Source organism: Salvia splendens, chromosome 6, assembly GCF_004379255.2.
Source record: "Salvia splendens isolate huo1 chromosome 6, SspV2, whole genome shotgun sequence".
Classification (NCBI taxonomy): domain Eukaryota; kingdom Viridiplantae; phylum Streptophyta; class Magnoliopsida; order Lamiales; family Lamiaceae; genus Salvia; species Salvia splendens.
In genome coordinates this window covers 19,468,422-19,489,206 of record NC_056037.1, presented here as the reverse complement: position 1 = coordinate 19,489,206, position 20,785 = coordinate 19,468,422, and the positions used below count along the sequence as shown (strand labels likewise).

The following is a 20,785-nucleotide window of genomic DNA, read 5'->3' as shown; positions in this document are numbered from 1 at the left end:
TTTATAAAATGTCAACACTTAATATCGGATTTGAGTCTTTGAGTTGGAAGAGAGTATTGGATAATTATCTTTTATAGCAATATATTCTTGCATGTAATGTTCTTTCTTTCAATGTAAGATAAAAGTCATTATTTATAACTAGATGGCATCATTCTTTGTCTATATGAATACTTTATCTTCTACTATTATTACTTGGAGTATTAGATGTATGTAAGTGTTAATTAATAAATACTTATATAAGTTAAGAAGAGAATAATTATCATACAAATTGTATTAATCTATCAATAACTATTACTCTCTGCTCCCTCATAGTTAAAGCGAAACTTTTCGGCATGAATTTTAAGAAATGAATGTTGAATGTATTAAATAAATAGATAAAAAAGTAAGAGAGAAAAAAGTAGAGAGAATAAGGTAAAAAGTAAATAAAGTAGAGAGAATAAAGAAAGATAGAGTAAAGTAAGAAAGAGAAAAATGTTACTATGCATGTAAATGACTCAACTATGAGGGAACTTCCCAAAATGGAAAAATGACTCAACTATACGGGAACATGGGGAGTACAAAAATACTTATTTTTTATATACAAATCATATTACTCAATAATTGTTTATTCTCATCAATCAAGAATATATTCAAATAATAATTTTATTTATATAAATTATACTACATCTATTAGAACCATAATTATTATACAAAATCATACTAGTAGTATAATACTAATATATAAATATATAGATTATATTATACCACTATACAAATTTTCTTTAATCGTCTATTTTTATCATTATCATACAAATTATATTAATTGTTGTTTCATTGCACATTTTAATCAATACATTGAGAAAAATGAGCTATATACCTACATTCAATTCCAATTATTTGGACCAGTCCGCATTCTATAAATATACAAATTATGAGCTATATGCGACTTTAAAATTTAATTAAACTATTCAAACTAAACTATTTTAGTTGAAGCTATTATTATCTATAAATTTATCTTAGAAAAAGAATTATGAAAAAATAAAGATGAAAACAATGAATAATAAAATGTAAAAGATAAAGAAAAGTACAAGACACAAGAAAGTTTTGTATCCCACATTGGAAAAAGATGAATGAATGATCTAAACATGTAGTTATAAAAGAAAATATTTCAATATATTTTGTCTCACGTTTTTTTTCGATATGTGCAATAGATGCTACAAAATGTTCAAACCCCCGGCGAGAGGTGAGCAGAAAGTTACAAAACAAAAACAAAGAAAACAACAAACCAAAGCCACGTGGGGCACTATGCACACCAAGCTAAGAGCCACGTGGGCACTACGCACACCAAGCTAAGGCATCAAAACAAAGAAACAACTCTTAGCCTAATCTTACACTAGCACAAACACCACATCAGCCGCATACCTTATGCAAACCAGTGGCGGCTCCAGTAATTTTGGTTTGGTGGTACGAATTGTACAACGATAATATATAAATAACACTCTTAAAAATAAAAAAAATTAAAAAAAATTGCAAGAATTTGAGGTGCGAGTTGGACTACAATAAATATTACATAAAATAATAACTTAATAAAGTATAATATAAAGTCAAAGAAATTAAAAATAAAATAAATAATAGAACAAATTTGAAAGACAAGAATATTTTTTGAGGTACAAGTTGCACTACAAATAATAGGAGTACTACATAAAATTATAAAAACAAGCGTATAAAATAATAAAATCAAAGCAATTAAAATAAATAAATAACAGAATATGAAATATCAAAATAATGAAAACATACTACTACTCCCTAAACAACCTAATAACTAAAAAATGTAAGTGCATAAACAGAAAATAGGTGCGCAAATAATTACTATTGGATAACTAATAAACACTTCTATATAACTTAAAAGGAGTTTAAACATAATTTAAAAATTATTAAAAAGAAGGATAAATAATTGAAAAGATTCTTTGGTCTAAACATATCTAACACATACATAAAGGAATGCTAAAAAAACAATGAAATTACTTGTTCGGATCTCGGCGGGCAGAAGCTACGCACTGAGAGTGTTTTACCACTGGACCACCATCATTAGATAAAATCCAACACTGAATATTGTATTAGACTAACCAGGTTTGGGGTACCACAGTACCCTGTTGTTCCAATGTGCCTCCGCCAGTGCTGCAAACATGGAAAAGGAAGAAAGCTAACCCCATGTGGACATGATATTATTCATAGTCTAGCTCTTTGTGCGCGTTCCACTTTGTGCCACTTTCTTTGAGAAAATGAGATTCCTTTTCCGTGCACTCTTTGTGCAGGTTATCCATCACTTATTCTGGAGAGAATAGAAAATCCCAACACCATCCACATATCCACAGCCCAAGCCGCCATGAGAGCCTCTTCTTCTCAAAGTCCATATCAGGCTTGAAATCATGAAACACGACCTTGTTTCTTATATTCCAAATAGACCACAATACAACATAGAACATTGACATCCACATTTTTCTTATCAAACTGTCCGAATGGAGCCCCCTTCCAAGAAACATAGCACATTCTTGGTTCCATAGGTAGACACGTAGATAAATTCCAACTTTCACGACAAAAAAACCAAAAGATGATACTGAGCTTACAACTGAAGAAAAGATGCTCAATGGTTTCCGCTTCATCCTTGCATAAAGCACAACGATCATCTTCGACGCTGTTAGCTCTGCATCTGAAAAACCTCTCCCTGTTATTAAGCCTTCCGCCTTCCTTGAAGAATGAACCACATATGAAGTTGTTCCCTTGGAGGGGCGAGGTTCCTCCATGCAAGTGAAACATAAAAACATAAAACATTCATGTTTCTGTTTCTGTAAAAGAGATACAACCAATGTTTCTGTTTCTGTAAAAGAGATACAACCAAGAATGGTTTCTTAGTTTCTTAGAATTCATAGGCGCCAACAAATAACTATGAGTTATTTGTATTTATATATTGGTGAAGTTTATTTTTAAATATAAAAATTAATTACTATTATATATGATAAATATGTTTTTTTAAAATTTTATTTGAACCATTTTAACCGTTGAACCGGCGGTTCAAAACCGTCTGTATCGATTTTGCATTTTATTGAACCTGAATTGGATAGTGTGAACTGCCGAACCGTTGGGCGGTTTGGAACTGCCTCGCGGTCCCAACCTGAACTGGATAGTGTCGATTTGGTTTGAGCATGCCTAGCCATATGTACTTGTTCAGCAGTAGCCTTTTGTGAGTTTATATCGTCGGGGGGCCAACGTTCTATAATCAGTACATATTGCAGTAATATTTTTAATCATATGTAGATTCAATTTTACACATGATCTCGATTTAGATAGTATTATGGGTACAAGTAGGGATGTCAATATGGTCGAATTCAAAAGATTTGGGGTTAGCCGTATTCGGGTTTCAGGGCAGTTGGGTGTGGGCTAATCATGCTAGAATTTTATCAGGTTGCACATTTCGAATTCTAACCTAATTAATCGGATTTCATGAGCCCAACATGTTAATTGTTTTAAATGCAAAAAATGGAAATTAAAATATGGAGTGTAAACATATGGTTAAATTAAAATCTAAAATAGATACTCCCTTCAACAACCCCTCCCCCCTCCCCCAAAAAAAACATTTGGGATGATACAAAAATTAAGGCATAATTGGTTAAGTAATAGAGACGAGGAGAAATGTAGTTAAAATAGTGTTAGGGCAGCGTAGTGATCCTCACATTATTATTAGTGTTTAATAGCGGACCCTAAAAGTATAAATTATAAATAAATTGATGTATATTGTAAATGATTTTGAGAGAACTATCCATAAATGGAAATGAAATATTTTTATGAGACATACGAAAAAGGAAAGTGTCCTTATTTTTATGGGATGGAGGGAATAATATATATTCCATCTGTCTTTCAAAGGTGGCTCACATTTCTTTTCGGTTTGTTATTTCTAAAAATAGAAACACATTTATCTCTACTTTATTCCCTCTTTCATACTATCTCCGTCCTTGAAGAGTATGCACTATTTCATTTTTCGTCCGTCCCCAAGGAATATGAACATTCCTTTTTGGAAACTCTCTCCTCTCTAATGAGGTGAGACTCATTCTCCACTAGCAATACTTTAAAAAATTTCTCTATCGATCTCTCTCTTACTTTACCACCAATGCATTAAAACCCATGCCAAACCCAAAGTTCATACTCTTTGGGAACGAAGGGTGTACTTTATTCTCTTCACTTAACACACAGAACAAAAATACATAAAATCTCGTGTCACCCAAGGAAGGTCTCCTTCCTTAAGACAGAGGGAGTATACATAAATTCGTTTTTAATCTCTGACAATATCCCCTTCCTCACTATTATTAATATTATAGTTGGAAATAATTCCATCTTATATTTTGTACCATAAATTTAAAAAATATAAATGAAAATATATGATTCATATTTTAATATTGGGTAGGATTTTCTTAAAAAAAATAATACTTTCTCCGTCCAACTTTAGGAATCCCGGTCACTTTTGTGCACTCGTTTTATAAAATTGATAATAAATAGTTAAACTAATGAAATAAAAAAATTGCGAACAATTTATTGAAATGAAAAATAAAGTAACCGCAGAATGTGAAAGTTTTCATCTCGAAGATGTGTAATAGAGAATGCTTTTTGTATCCAAGCAACAATTCAGTTTGAAATACGCTTTTCAAATATACCAATCCAACTCTTACGGATGGTTTTCCGACTAGATCGAGAATATCTATTACTTCTCCACTTCTCCCTCGGGATCATGGTGTTCCTTGGAATCAAAACCGTCATCACACCGCCGTGATAGAGTCACTGAGTGTCTTGGGATATTTGAAAATTGATCTGTGAGTCTCATGAATAATGGAATTTAAGTGATGAGATGATGGCATTAGTGAGGATGACCTTAAAATCACAACAAATATTAAAAAGTGAAATATATAGGATTGAAGTGAAAGAGTCTTGAAAGTTCAGGTACCTGTTTGCAATTCTTGGTTACTATTAGTGTCGCGTATAAATTGCAAATCATCCGTTCCCCTTTTTCTGACTCGGATTCACTGAAAATGTTGGGCTTTGAAGACTGTGGTAAGCTGCTCCGGCTGCTCAGCGCCGGCGAAGACAAGACCGTCGAAGAGATCGTGGCCGAATTCAACTCCAAATTCCCTCGCTCTCTGCATTTTTATGCCTGCTCCGCCCTCGACTTCCTCACTACTGACCCCAAGGTTAGGGTTTTTCTAGCTCTCGCTTTGATTTTTATTCAAATTCTATCGTTGCTACTGTTCTATGTTAATTTGACATTGATTGAATTGATTATGGTGTTTATTTGGCTGCTTGATTTCTAAAATTCGCTATACACCGAAGTAATTTGTAGAATTGGATTAGCATTTGGAGGCTTATTTGCGGATAGGATTAAGTTTTTCTGAATAGTTTACACATTAGAACTGATCCAAAGCGTAGTTTCTCAGCAAGCCACGGAGTGGGTGAATTCTGAGTGAATTAAGAAGCTCTTTGCAATGACTCTTGTCACTAAAGTTTACGTGCAATAGTTGTTGAAATAAGCCTCTAGTCTTTTGTATTTGTGTATGAACTATGATTTTTTAGTTTATGAGTGGCACAAATATGTGTTTTATGATTGAAACATTGAAGTGGAAAGTAAGCTAAAGTCAAGTCGTATTGCTGCAGGAGAAATTTCTAAATCCAAGTCAGCGGTTAATTGCGTTTGCAATCATTCATCAAGCATATTCATCACAGCATCCTTCCTCAAACCCTTTCATTTCCAAGCTTGTTGGTGTAAGTTTAGCATGTCAGTTTGCTTAAATCTTTCAGGTTTTTAATGATTTTCTATTGTAACGCTTTTTCTTTGTCATTAATCACTTTCAGTAATTGTGTAGAGGTGTCTAATGCTTTATAAACATATTCCAGAACTCTATTATTTTCACTGCAAGATGAGACGTTTTTTTATCACAATTTTCAGAGCACCATTTCTCGTAGTTCTTCTACATTTGTGAAAGTTTGCTCTTTGCAGCTTATAAACTCTCAGTATTCAATACTTTGATCACATATATAGTGTTCCGAGTGCATTTAATGTTTAATTTCTGTTCAAAATTATCTTTCCCACAACGTAATGTTATGTCAATTTTTAGCAAACCTTTACAGTTTTACCTTATTTTACTAAACTAATACTATCATTTGTTTGACGATGAAGTTCTGTTTTAAGAACCAGTTTTAGTTTTGCTTAACTGTGTTATCAATTTTCAGGCAGCATGTGATGACGTAGCTGAAAAGTGTGAAAGGGCATTTGTTCTTCTTTTATTGAGCTCAACCAGTGTGAATGGAAGAGAGGTTCTTCAATCATTTCTCTTTCTGTAGTTCCAACTTCCAACTTTGTCATCCTTGTCAGTTTTGCCATTTTTATCTTTGTTTAGATGTTTCCCACTTAAATGAGAAAGTCATGCTATATTTACATCGAAAAAGCCGTCTCTGAGAAATTAACATGCATTTGCGAATATATATTTTACTCGCAGAAGTTGTTTCCTTATCCACCTCTGTAATTGATTAGCTTCTGTGCAGTTTCTCAAGCAATCTGCGGCAGATTACATAAGTAACTTTGATCTTTCATCACAAGTAAGTGTAGATGGATTTGACGTTCCAGTTTACGCAAATAAATATTGCTTGTAGCCAGTTCTTTTGCAACCTATGCTGAAAAAATATATTAGTTTTTATAAGCTTTTTTTTTATCTCTTTCTTTACCACATCCTTTATACATTTCCTTTGAACTTCCAGTCCTTTCCACAACGTGAGCAGTTGCAGCAACAATATTGTGTCAAAGTTCAGACAGAGCCATGTAAAAGCTTGTTAAAGGACAACACTGTGAAAAATATAGTGCCTGATCCTGATGTGCCCCTTGGATGTGATAGTAATTCATCTGAGTATGACTCTTACTAGTGACTTCATGTGACTTTACAGTGACATTGATCACAAGAGCGCAATTTCCTCACATAATTGTTTTCAGTTGATTGTTTTTCTTTGTCTTGGTATTGAAATTCATATTTCAGGTTTGACGCAGAGCCTGGAGTCACATCTAAAATCGGATCTGGGAGTAGAGAAGAAACTTTAGTTGGGTTGATGTCTTCTCTTTCACTGGATGGATTAGGTCCACAATGGATCAGGCCGCTCCCTCCCAGGCTTCCAGTAATGGATGGTGAGGTAATGTATAAGCAGTAAGAACTATTAGCTGATGAGACATTCTATTACAAACATATGAATTATGTATGCTTCTAAAAAATATCTTCTGGTCTCGAGCAGCTCTTGTGGCTGAACCCCGATATGAACCATGAACTTTTATGGGATTATGGAATGTGTGCTGATACTAGTAGAGCAGTTGCTGTAAGAGATTTAATTTCAAAAGCTTTGAAGGGGCCGCTTGTTCCTGTGCAACAAGAGGTACTATGATTTTAAAGGCTATGTATTTCATGCAGAAGTGTCACACACATTGTTCTTTCTTCGTTTCAAACGTAAATGTACTGGTTTATCCTTTACTTAAACCCTTTAATTTGGTAAAGGAAGTTGCGAATACCTTTGAGTTGTTTAAATGTTGCCTAATATATGTTTTTTCCTTCAGCAAGTGCTGGTGGAGTTAGCAAATGACCCGAAGCTTGTATATCACTGTGGACTATCACCTAAAAAGCTCCCGGTATGTCGTTTAAGGGTGTTATTTCCGAGTGAAAGCATGGTTCCTGCGTATTAATTGTATTGCAACATTTTCTCCAGGACCTAGTGGAAAATAATCCCATGATTGCTGTCGAAGTGCTGATTAAGTTGGTGAATTCATCCGAAATTAAGGAGTATGATATTGCTCATTACTTTTGGCTTTTAACTGATAGTTGAGTACTCCCTCCGTCCCGCACTACTTGCACTTATTTCCTTTCTGGGTGTCCCAAGTTATTTGCACTCTTTCCATTTTTAGTAACAATTTATTCCTACAGCCGTAATTGTTGACTTTGTCTATCACTCATTCCTTAATCTCCGTGCGCAAAAGGAAAGGTGCGAGTAGTGTGGGACGGAGGGAGTATTATTTTGGCTCTAGTGCTTACAACTCTCTTTGGAATTTCTGTTTCCCTACTGTTCAGATATTTTACAGTTCTTGTAAATATGGAGATGAGCCTTCATTCCATGGAAGTTGTAAATAGGCTGACCACTACAATTGAACTTCCTACGATGTTCTTACACACTTATATTTCCAACTGTATAAGTGCTTGTCAGGGTATCAAGGTTCGTACTTCATATCTCTTACTGTTCCGTGTATTTTTCTTGAAATATAGTCGACTGTTTACATCCCTATTGCCGGGATCCCTAACTATTCTTAGCAACTCGTTTATGTTGCAGGATCGGTATATGCAGAACAGACTTGTGAGACTGGTTTGTGTTTTTCTGCAAAGTCTAATCCGAAACAAAATAATCAACGGTCAGCAATTCGTAAATTATCGCAAAATAATTCGATGATGATTAGGTAAATAATGCGTTGTGTGTATTTGCAGTGAACGACATTTTCCTCGAAGTGCAGTCGTTCTGCATCGAGTTCTCGAGGATCAGAGAAGCAGCAGGCTTATTTAGGCTTCTTAAGACCTTGGATTAGATGTTTTAATGGGCACTTAATTGAGCGTAGCTGCTAGCATTTTCTTTCTTTTCTTTCCTGTTTCGCATTCGACTTTTGCTTTTACAAAATCACATTTTAATTCGAACTCATATAAGGGACTCTTATTCATTAATAACTATTGGTAATTTTTTACACACACAAGCATTATTTGGAAAGTACAAAAAAACTAACACCAAGTATAGATAAAATGTAGTAATCCACAACGCTTCTGGTTTCCATCAATTCAATCAACCTCTTCAATCTTTGGGCCAGCACCACCGTTGCCGGAGCTAGCAGAGCCCGGCGTTGAGCTGCCAGCATCGCCGCCGCCCTGATACATCTTAGAAATAATGGGGTTGCACAAACTCTCCAACTTCAATTTATCCTCCAATTTATCCACCTCAGCCAACTGATTTCTCTCCAGCCACTCCACCGCCTCGTCGATCGCCTTCTTGATCTTCTCCTTGTCTGAAGCGCCGAGCTTCCCCGCCACCTTTTCATCCTTGATCGTAGTCCTCATGTTGTACGCGTAATTCTCGAGCGCGTTCTTGGCATCCACGCCCTTCTTCACCGCCTCATCCTCCGCCCTATACTTGTCCGCCTCTGCCACCATCCGCTCAATCTCCTCCTTGCTCAGCCGCCCCTTGTCGTTGGTGATGGTGGTGATGTTCTTCACCCCAGCGGTTTTGTCCTCCGCGGACACGTTCAGCATCCCATTTGCGTCAATGTCGAAGCACACATTCACCTGCGGCACCCCCCTCGGCGCCGGCGGGATTCCGGTGAGCTCGAACTTTCCGAGGAGGTTGTTGTCCTGGGTCATCGGCCGCTCGCCCTCGTATACCTGGATCAGCACCCCGGGCTGGTTGTCCGAGTAGGTCGAGAATATGCTCCTTCTTCGTCGGGATCGTGGTGTTCCTCGGGATCAAGACCGCCATCACGCCCCCGGCAGTCTTGATCCGGAGGCTGAGCGGCATGACGTCGAGGAGAAGCAACTCCTGCACCCTCTAGTCCCCCTCGCCGCTTAGGATCGCCGCCTGCACGGCCGCGCAATACGCCACCGCCTCGTCCGTGTTGATGCTCTTGCAGAGCTCCTTCCCATTGAAGAAGTCCTGAAGCAGCTGCTGCACCTTCGGAATCCTCGTCGATCCGCCGACCAAAACGACGTCGTGGATCAGGCTTTTGTCTATCTTAGCATCGATCAAGCATTTCTCCACCGGCTCCATACATTTCTAAAACAAATACATGTTCAACTCCTCGAACCTCGCCCGAGTAATCGTGGCATAAAAATCAATCCCTTCAAACAACGCATCAATCTCAATCGTAGTCTGCGCAGTGGAGGACAGCGTGCGCTTGGCCCGCTCGCACGCCGTCCTCAGCCGCCGCAGCGCACGCGCGTTCCCGCCAATATCCTTCTTTTGCTTCCGTTTAAACTCCGCCACGAAGTGATTCACTAGCCGGTTGTCGAAATCCTCCCCTCCCAAATGCGTGTCGCCGGCGGTCGCCTTGACTTCAAAAATCCCTTCCTCAATCGACAAAATAGACACATCGAACGTGCCCCCACCGAGGTCGAAAATCAGCACATTCTTCTCCCGTCTTCGACGCCTTCTTGTCCAGGCCGTAAGTGATCGCGGCCGCGGTCGGCTCGTTGATGATCCTCATGACGTTGAGGCCCGGTTCCTTGGTGGCCTGGCGCTGGGAGTCGTTGAAGTAGGCCGGGACGGTGACGACGGCGTCGTTCACGGCCTGGCCTAAAAAGGCCTCTGGCGATTGCTCTCAATTTGGAGAGGACCATGGAGGAGATCTCCTCGGGGGAAAATTGCTTCTCCTCGCCCTTGAAGGGCCAGAGCTTGAGGTCGGACTGGACGGAGGGGTCGGAGAAGCGGCGGCCGATGAAGCGCTTGGCGTCGAAGACGGTGTTGTGGGGGTTCATGGCGACTTGGTTCTTGGCAGCGTCTCCGATGAGGCGCTCGGTGTCGGTGAAGGCCACGTAGGAAGGGGTGGTGAGGTTGCCCTGGTCGTTGGGGATGATCTCGACGCGGTCGTTTTGCCACACGCCCACGCAGCTGTAGGTGGTGCCGAGGTCAATGCCTATCGCCTTTTCGCCATTGATGAATTGATGATGATTTTTCAAATAGAGTTAAGAGTGTGTGTGGGATTTGGGAATAGATACTTGATTGCTTTCCGAGTGTGTGTGGGAGTAGAGACTTGATTGCTTTCGGACTTGTGTTGATGGTTTTGATATATATATATATATATATATATATATATATATATATATATATATATATATAGGGATGTGATCAATGTCGAACCATTCTTAAGGGCCGAACTAGAGACCAAATTAGGGCCCTCCATTTTTTTAATCTTATGGTTAGGATTAATTTATAATTAATTTAATTATTTATTCAATAAAAACATGCTGAGGGGTATTTTTGGAAATCAATTTATTAATCTTCATCAAAAACGTGAATCTCTTTCATTCTCTCAATTCATACAATCTTCACACAATCTTCAAGCAATCTTCATCAATTTTCACGCAATTTTCTTCAATTCAATCTGCCATCCACGATCCGCGTCGATCTTCTTCATTCCACGTTCAATTCACGCTGCATCAGCTGGTGTTTGATTCGTTTCGGGCTCATCAAAAGCTATCAATTCTCTTGCAATTCACAATCTGCTCTGCGTCGATCTTCTTCAATCTGCCATCGACGTTCGCGTGGATCTTCTTCATTCCATGTTCAATTCACGCTGCACCAGCTGGTGTTTCATTCGTTTCGGGCTCATCAAAAGCTGCTGGACCTTAGTTCACTAATTCTGTTTCAATTTCTCAATATTCTGACTCTCATGGAGAATATCGATAGATTGGGATCTACTTCAACAAATTCTGCGGTTGAAGACGGATTAGGATCTACATCAAGAGGATCTACATCGATCAATGATGGATCGATTATGAATGATCTTAGAAATCTAGGAGGCTCTCTTTTTGATACGGATTCAAATTCGGATTCAGAGGCAGAATCAAATAATACCGCAGTTGAAGGTAGATGAATTTTTCTAATTGAGCAATGTGTTATCTTAGATTTTTTTCATGTTTGTAGTGTAAAAAGAATAATAATGAAGTAAATGTCGAAAAAATGAGCTCAAAACTACGTTGGAACGTTGGAAAGTTGATCCATGTGCTTAAAAATAATGAAGTAAAACAGATTTTTTTCATGTTTGTAGTGTATATGCGATCTGTACTCATAGTGAACTAAATTTTATTTATCCTGAAGTAATAACAAGTTAAAATGAACTTCTGTTCTTGTTGAATGTTAAATGCTGATATTATTGTAGTGTATATGCGATATGTACTCATAATGAACTAAATTGTTGTTACCATGAAGTAATAAATAGTAAAACTGAACTTCTGTTCTTGTTTGAATGAATATGTTTTGTTTTATTTAAATTTTCCACTAACAGTAGTTTGTATGTTTTATAACAGTGTCATACTTACCTGATTGTCCATCCCAGCTGAAGCCTTACATTGGTCAGATTTTTCTTAGACTTGATGATGCTACTGAGTTTTATAATAAGTATGCACGACATGTTGGGTTTGACACTCGTAAACATGGATCTAAAAAGAAGGTGGATCATGTCACATGGTTGTATGTTGTGTGCAGTAGAGAAGGTCAGAGGAAAATGAAAATGCAAGGGCATGAGTCAAAACGTAGACGTTCTTCTAGGAAGTGTTTTTGCAAGGCTAAAATTGCTTTTAAGTTTTGTAAAGGAATAGGTTATGTTGTCAATCAATTTTATGAAATACATAATCATGATATGGTGGAGTTACGCCATATGCGATTCATGAGGCTGAATCGCAACATTGACCTATTGCATCAGAAATTTATACTAGATTGTGCAAGTGCAAACATAGGCCCTACACTGACTTTTAAGTTGCTGAATGAGGTTCTTGGTGGGCTGGATTATGTTGGTTGCACAGTTGTAGAAGTTAGAAACTATAGGCGCGACTTGAGAGCATATACTAGTGGGGCAGATGCACAAATGGTACTTAATGAGATGAGCTGGAAGAAAGAGAATTGTCCAGCATTCACCTATGATTTTGAGGTGAACTCTCAGGATATGCTCACTCGTCTTTTTTGGTGTGACCCCATTGCTAAGAAGAATTTCCATCTCTACGGTGATATAGTATCGTTTGACACAACATATTCAACTAATAGGTACGAACAATATGTTGTTTATAATGATATGATTATTGATGTGATCAACTTGCATATGCATGAAACATTTACTGAATTAATGAAATAACTTAACAGAATGTACTAGTAATAGTCAATAATGAATTAATAGTCCCCTGGAATGATGTGAGTACAGAAGTATTTAGGAGTCTTAGTAGGAGAGTAAAACTCTTAGTGTCTGAAGTATTAATATGCAGCATATCATCCACAATTAAAGATAGTTCACTGGAATACTATGTTACTTCATTATTATGGGTTATTAATTCATTTTTAGAGTCTGTTACTTCAGTAAAGATATCATGCAGTACCTGTATTACATCAATTCATTAAAAAGGATGTTATATATAATTATGAAATAGGTAGTTCATAATTAGAGTCTGTTACTTCAATATCATGTTTTATTAATTCATTTTATCAATTTACTACTTCATAGGTTTTCACAGTAGGGCATGAAACTTCATTACTATATATTTACATATTAGTTAAGTTCACATTTTAGCAGTGAGCACAGTTATAGATACTACATTTCAGAACTACTTGCATTCTTCATAATTGGAGAGGAAGTTTTACCTTTACATAACAAACACAGAATTAATATGCAACATATCATCCACAATTATAGATAGTTCACTGGAATACTATGTTACTTCATTAGTAAGTGTTATTAATTCATTTTTAGAGTCTGTTACTTCAGTATAATGTTTTATTACTTCATTTCATTCATAAACCCTACTGTTTAAACATAGCATTTATATTACTTTATCCTTTTTATAACATCCTTTTTTTGATGAATTGATGTAATACAGGTACTGCATGATATTTGCACCGTTCACAGGAAAAGACAACCATGGGAGACCTGTAGCATTTGGTGCAGGCTTATTATCTAAAGAAAATGCTGATTCCTTCGCATGGTTGTTTGAACGTTTTGTCAAATGTATGGGTTCTGCACCAAAATTGATCATTACTGATCAGGATTTGGGAATGAAGGTTGCTGTGGAAAGAGTCCTTGTTGATACAAGACATCGATGGTGCATGTGGCACATCATGTTTAAGGTTGTGGAAAAGTTACCAAAGAATCTACTTGGCAATGAAGATTTGAAAAAAGAGTTAAACAATTGTGTGTGGTCTGAGCTGACAGAGCCTGAAGAATTTGATGAAGAATGGAATAAAGTAATGGAAAAATATGGGCTTAAGGACAATGAGTGGTTTTCCTCGATGTTTGCCTCTCGAAAATTTTGGGTATGTATCCTCTTTGGAAACATATTTTCTATACGCTGAAGAATTTCTGTCATTATTCTGAAGCATATTTGTTAACTAATGAACTGCAGGTGCCTGCATTCTTTAGGGATTTTCCAATGAGTTCACTAATAAAGACCACATCAATATCTGAATCTCAGAACATATTCTTCAAGAGGTACTCCAAGTCTCGTTCTAATCTTGTTGAATTTCTTATGAATTACAACAATGCATTGGATGGCCAAAGGAGCAACAACAATAGGCTAGAATACTTGGATTTTAATACAATTCCAACTTTGAAAACAAATTCAGCCCTCGAGAAGCATGCTTCAACAATATATAGTGATAGTGGTTTCAAACTAATTCAAAGTGAGATAGAGGAAGCAGTTGACAATGTCACTATGGTGACAGTGTCAAACATTGGTGAGAATGAGATTTATGTAGTCAACGACAAGTTCTCGAAGAACTGGACTGTGTCATACTCCACATCTTTTGATTCATATGCATGTAGTTGTAAGATGTTTGGGAGGATTGGGCTTGTATGCAGTCACATTTTTTGGGTCTTGAGAAACAAAAAAATAAAATTAATCCCTAATGAGTTACATGGAGGACGATGGTTGAAGTCTAAATTTGTCAAGGCTGTTCATTGTGGGTTTGATGATGATATTGAAACATTTATTGTTGCGGATGAGACGAAGCAGGAGTATAGGGATATGCATGGAGATTTTTATGATATTGCACGACTTATTGAAGGAGATAGTGATAAAATTCGAGCATTTAGACAAATTATGGCTGAAGGGAGAAAAGAAGTACTTGGTGAGGGAAATGTGTTGTCAATTAGTGAAAAGAGATTAATGATTGAGAATTTTTATGGATCACATGTCCCTAGTCAAATAGATGTTCATCCGCCAGATGTCGTCAAAACCAAAGGTTGTGGTCGACGTCTTTCTCGGCTTGAGAAGGAAATGAGAGAGATGTCCAAGCCTGGTCGGAAATGTGGAAAATGCGGCGAGGTTGGTCGGCATGATTCAAGAAATTGTGATAAGATACATGAGGAGAATAACAAGAAAAAGAGGAGAAACCAATGTTAAAGCTGGTTGTTTTATTACTTCATTCGGATATTTCTGTTCTTCATTGTGTTACTTCTGTACTTCAGTCTTGTAGTTTCTTACTTCATTTACATTTTGAATTTGAATTTGTTAAAACTTTTTGCGAGCTTAAAGAGAATAGACTGAAGTGTTGTTATAATGGCTTATTTTTTCTTTATTATAATGTTTTTCTCAGTCTTTCTTTGATATATTTTCCATTTGTCATTCACTTATCAATAATCAATAGATCTCAAAAATGAACTAAGATCTCTGAAATGAACTAAATATGGTACCCAATGCAACATTACATGCTAATATTGAACAACATATAAAGAGGAAAATACGATGTTGAGGCTAAATATCTGGATTTGGATAATTTACTTCAGTTGGATAATTATGTTCTTCATTCACTTACTTCTGTACTTCAACCATGTTGTTTCTTACTTCATTTACATTTTGAATTTGAATTTGTTTAAACTTTTTACAAGCTTAAAGAGAATAAACAAGATATATTGTAGGAATATATTATTAATCTTACTTTATATGAAATATTTTCCATTTGTCAATAGATTATTGAAATGAACTAAGATTTCTGAAATGAACTAAATCTGTTAACCAATGCAGTAATATAGCCTAATAATGAACAATATTAAAACGCGTGGTACTTTATTCAATGCTCATAACAAATGTATGTCGAATACAAAATTTGATCTGCTAAAATGATCATTTGCTCTTTAAATATGCCGCAATCATTTTCTCAACATCAATTTCAATGTGTTTGCTTTCCTCTTCATAATACGCTGCTGTAACAATTTTGTTGTTGAAGCTTTCATGGCTGTTTTCGGCTAACATCAGCGCCGAACAATATTTAGCCCTCAAGCTCTGAAGGACACCCGAACTTGATTTCTTCAAGCCACAATTCCAGCAACCTTCTCGCTCACCCTTGTACGTTTCCATATGCCGCATTAGAAATACTCCACAATCTTCAACGTTATCAACTGTTCTCCATGGCATTTTCAATCTCTGCATTTTGGAGTTGGACACTATCTTACAATATGCGTGGAGACCATTCTTGGTGAGGAAGTGACAAAAGTATGATCTCTGCATGTACAAAACAAATACATGTCATTTATAGTTGTGTGCATTCATATGTATGTGTTATAAAATTCAAACATAAGAGAAGAATACGAACCAATGTTTCTGGAATGTGACCATAATTTATTATGAGGTCATTGTCATCCCCGTTTGCAGAATTGTCTATTACAGCAATAGCATTTCTCTTGAAGCAAAAACAAACAGCATAATAATGCTGATTTGCACATATGGGGAACAACACCTATTGAATGAATTAAAAAGCAACATGAAGAAAGTAATAAAGTATACAAATGAAGTAATAAAGTATACAAATGAAGTACTATGAACAATCTGAAAATTGAAGTAACAGGCAACATGATTGAAGTAATATATTGTACGAATGAAGTAACATGCATTATGAATGAAGTAATAAATTTTACGAATGAAGTACTATGAACAATCTGAAAAATGAAGTAACAGGAAACATGATTGAAGTAATATAGTGTACGAATGAAGTAACATGCATTATGAATGAAGTAATAAATTTTACGAATAAAGTACTATGAACAATCTGAAAAATGAAGTAACAGGAAACATGATGAAGACATAAATCAGACTTGAAGTAATACTAATGATGCTTGTACCATGTTTACATCTTCCCATTTGAAATATGGTATTTCCTTCAACTCTCTGTCCAAGTTGTTACAAAAGTTTGCAATAACTGTGTTGGCATCCATGGATTGAGGCTTTGTCACAATGGTGTACAACTGTATATTAATATTAATGTAGTTAGGATCCTCATAACATACAATCTTATTATATTTCAATAATTTGTACTTACACAAGGGTACGTGGTGAAAAATAGGCGCCTTGCTGAGTACGATGATCGAAATTCCTCCATGTTGTTGAGGTAGGAAGCCCATGCATCTATAACGCCAACCACAATCAATTGCCGAGGTATCAAAGAACACATTTCCATCTTTGTAACTTTTACAACATCGTCGTCATAAACAAGTACTAATCTGCACATTATATCATACATGTTGGTATTTCACATTCTATTATTGGATATGTTAATTGTATGATATAATCCTAGAAAACAAGAGACAATATTAGAAATCATACCCGTCTCTTTCATGTGTTACAAGAATCCAGTAATATGATTCCTTCTCATCTTTACTGAGCTTGTTTGTAATCTTAACCGGTCTGTCAGCGAATGGAGATCGCAATGCATGCGAAACAGTTTTCTCTGTTCTAGTACGTACCTCCATTCGCCACTTCAAAGTTTTGATCTATTGTTTGCAATAAATAAATCACTTTTATATAACCAACAAGAAGTAGATTACATATTATTATCAGATTCTTAATTTGCACAGGATTACCTTGTTAGCATTGTAAATAATGACCTCAGTCCCTACCGGCTTACACACTGGACCATTATCCATGAAATCATCATCATCCATGTCTATTTCCTTGTAAGCATCAATAACTGACTGTATTTCAGCAACCACATTAGCATTCTGTTCAACAAAATATAGATATAAGTATAATATAATCATATAGTTCATTCGGACAGACGATTACTTCACTACAATTAAATATTAGTTCATCCAGAATGAATAATTATGCATAGCATGCTGGGTTGACACTTGTAAACATGGATTGAAAAAGAAAAGGAATTATGTCACATGGTTGTATGTTGTGTGTTGTTGGAGGATGAAGAATTTTGTTTGTAGAATTTAGATCTAACCTTTACTCCATCATCCTTTGTCCGATTATCTGTATGCCATGTCACATTTGTTCCATGTTGAACTACACACGACGTATTAAAATCCTGGTAGTGGCAATACATCCATTCAAAAACTGATTCATTTCAAGGAAAATTTACTTCATCATAAAGAATGCAAACTTCTAGCTATTGTCATATTACCTCTGCCACAAAATTAACTTCTAAGTTTCCCCTAAGTACAGCATCAACACTGAAGTTTGATGATTGAGTAACATCTTCCATTGGTATATTATTTTCCTGCCCATAGTATTATATAAACAGATAGTTCATTCAGATAGACGATTACTTCATTATAATTAAATATTACTTCATGATATGGGAGGTATACTTCAAGCTATTGTCATATTACCTCTGCCACTAGATTAACTTCTAAGTTTCCCATAATTCCAGCATCAACATTAATGATTGATGGTGGAATATCCTGTCAGTAATGTTATATAATCATATGGTTCATTCAGTGAGACATTTACTTCATCACAACTATGTATTACATCATCCAAAACAAATTTATACCTTTGCTCCTTCATTGTTTGGCTCATTATCGGTATGCGATCTCATATTTGCTCCATTTTGAAATACACACGATGGATTGAAATCCTGGTAGTGGCAATTCATACATTCAAAAGATGATTCATTTCAAGGACAAATTACTTCATGATATAGGAGGTATACTTCTAGGTATTGTCATATTACCTCTGCCACTAGATTAACTTCTAAGTTTCCCATAAGTCCAGCATTAACATTGGTGATTGATGGTGGAATATCCTGCTAGTAGTGTTATATAATCATATGGTTGATTCAGTGAGACATTTACTACATCACAACTACATATTACTTCATCCAGAATTAATAAGAGGCAAATACAGTTTCTTACCTTGTCCAAATCTTGGACAGGCATGAACTGCACAGCATCAAAGATGTAGTTTCCGGGATCTATATCCCTTGTCGGTGTAGTATCAACCTGTATATAATAAACAACAACACAAACAAAACCCAATGAACAAGTAATCTTCATTTTAAAAACACAAAATGGAGAATGTCAGTTGGTTACAAAAACCATATAATACAACAAAAAAGTTTAGAACATCCCAAATACAACAAAAACAACTAATGTGTTTTATAAATTACAAACCAATAACAAATCACTCCAACCCCAACATCACGATGCAGCCCATCGTCAACTTACGTTTCTTTCATGAAACTCAAATCCAAGATCAAAGGAAGGCCCTTCTGTTTGCCATTTCTTCCTTTGTTCTACTACCCTCATCACCTTTTCTACAGCAGCAATGAACTCTGGATTGTCGAGATCATCTTGTTCCATTGCTTGAGACATTGATTGGACATCATTTGCCTCTTCTTCTGGCTCCATCTCATGTAACCCCATCATCTTCATTGAGCATTTAGCTGCAACTTTAGAGCAGCCATCATTCTTTAGATCCTCTGCCCCATCTTCGAGCTCCTTCATCAGCTCCCCTAGGACATCAGCAGCCTTTCCCATAAGGTTGACAACAGTACTTCTACGTTGGGCTGTCAGAGAGATATCTTTGGTCTTTGCCCTAGAGGAGGACACAGTATTCTCCTTGGCAGATTCTTTAGACTTGTAGTTTCTTTTAGGATCAAAGATGGGCTCCTCAATGCCTCTTCCAAATGGCCCAGACTCAAGCTCTAATTTCTCACGTTCATGGATTAACGTGCTTGTCCAGCCTTTTATGGTTGGGAATGTTCGGGTAACAGGCCTCGATCGAAGCACAATCCTATCCACATAGCATGGCTACAAAATGAAAGCTAGCATTAGTAAAGTTCATATTTAAAATATATTTATTCAAGGTTAATAAATTACTGAATTTAAAACTTACCACCAGAAATGAAATTGGGCCAGTGAATGGTTTGTCCTTGTTTCGAGCCCAAGTCTTATGGGCATCGAGTAGGCAGTCAATCACATACCCACACCAATTATATTCTCTGACATTATCAATGTCATGGATGACATCTTCTATCTGTGTGTGCAAGTACCCGTCCCCCGAAGGATTGATCAAAATTGTGTCAACCAAGATCAGGAATATCTTCCTGAACTTCTCCCCTCCACAGATATCACTTAACATCATATCTGTAAGGATTTGTGCACCCATGTTAGACCTCTTACGACCAACAGACTCAGCAAGCTCGTTTATGAATTTGTTTTTCCTTTGATGTCCATTATCCTCTAACCTCACACTACCATTTGGCAACCCCAATGTTGCCCGAACATCATCATGCCCAATGTGTAGTATACCACGTTGGTATACTACACCGCATGTATCTTGATCAAAATGATCAAGAATCTCAAATGCGAGCTTCGCTGGGATATAGTTTAACTTGAAATGCAAAAGGCTGCCAAAACCCATATTCTCCACAGCATCTCTCTGATCAACATTAAGCGATTCAATCGCTTCAACAAATTTCCTTGGTCCTCTCTTAAGACAGAGAACTCTCTGGGCAGAAGGTCTACTGGCATCACCTTTAGCATTATTACGAGCAACCTTTTTAGCTTTCCCTTGTTCTTTTCTAGCATCATTCCCTTGTACCCCACTAGGTAAAGAACATTCTGTTTCCCTCATTCTCTTTTTTGCCTGACTTTCATCATTACCCCCAGTTGTTTGATTCAAAGTCATCATTTCTGAAAAAAAAGAGGACTATATTAATCAACGAATGAAATGATAAGTTGTATTAAATCAAACCATAATGACAGTTTTAAAAT

General features: G+C 36.5%; 2 protein-coding genes and 1 pseudogene across 2 annotated transcripts; 2 read left to right on the top strand and 1 right to left on the bottom strand.

Moving 5' to 3' along the window:
- The first annotated feature begins 5,037 nt into the window (after nt 1-5,037).
- On the top strand, nt 5,038-8,765 carry LOC121807341 (CCR4-NOT transcription complex subunit 11-like). Its single transcript, XM_042207563.1, has 12 exons — nt 5,038-5,216; nt 5,677-5,784; nt 6,253-6,336; nt 6,565-6,618; nt 6,778-6,923; nt 7,050-7,200; nt 7,300-7,437; nt 7,616-7,687; nt 7,765-7,838; nt 8,124-8,265; nt 8,380-8,458; nt 8,532-8,765. The coding sequence occupies exons 1-12, from the start codon at nt 5,058-5,060 to the stop codon at nt 8,627-8,629; spliced, it is 1,305 nt and encodes a 434-aa protein (XP_042063497.1). The 5' UTR covers nt 5,038-5,057; the 3' UTR covers nt 8,630-8,765.
- A 20-nt stretch (nt 8,766-8,785) lies between these two features.
- On the bottom strand, nt 8,786-10,672 carry LOC121807342 (annotated as a pseudogene).
- Nucleotides 10,673-11,473: 801 nt separating this feature from the next.
- Nucleotides 11,474-15,188, top strand: LOC121808936 (protein FAR1-RELATED SEQUENCE 5-like). The gene is made up of 4 exons (XM_042209492.1): nt 11,474-11,669; nt 12,111-12,843; nt 13,668-14,100; nt 14,190-15,188. The coding sequence occupies exons 1-4, from the start codon at nt 11,474-11,476 to the stop codon at nt 15,186-15,188; spliced, it is 2,361 nt and encodes a 786-aa protein (XP_042065426.1).
- The last annotated feature ends 5,597 nt before the right edge of the window (nt 15,189-20,785 follow it).

Coding starts and splice junctions, on each gene's coding strand:
- LOC121807341 (XM_042207563.1), top strand. CDS start 5,058: ATGTTGGGCTTTGAAGACTGTGGTAAGCTGCTCCGGCTGCTCAGCGCC. Junction 6,337..6,564: donor CCAGTGTGAATGGAAGAGAG/GTTCTTCAATCA, acceptor GCTTCTGTGCAG/TTTCTCAAGCAATCTGCGGC. Junction 6,619..6,777: donor ACTTTGATCTTTCATCACAA/GTAAGTGTAGAT, acceptor TTGAACTTCCAG/TCCTTTCCACAACGTGAGCA.
- LOC121808936 (XM_042209492.1), top strand. CDS start 11,474: ATGGAGAATATCGATAGATTGGGATCTACTTCAACAAATTCTGCGGTT. Junction 11,670..12,110: donor AAATAATACCGCAGTTGAAG/GTAGATGAATTT, acceptor GTTTTATAACAG/TGTCATACTTACCTGATTGT. Junction 12,844..13,667: donor ACAACATATTCAACTAATAG/GTACGAACAATA, acceptor GATGTAATACAG/GTACTGCATGATATTTGCAC.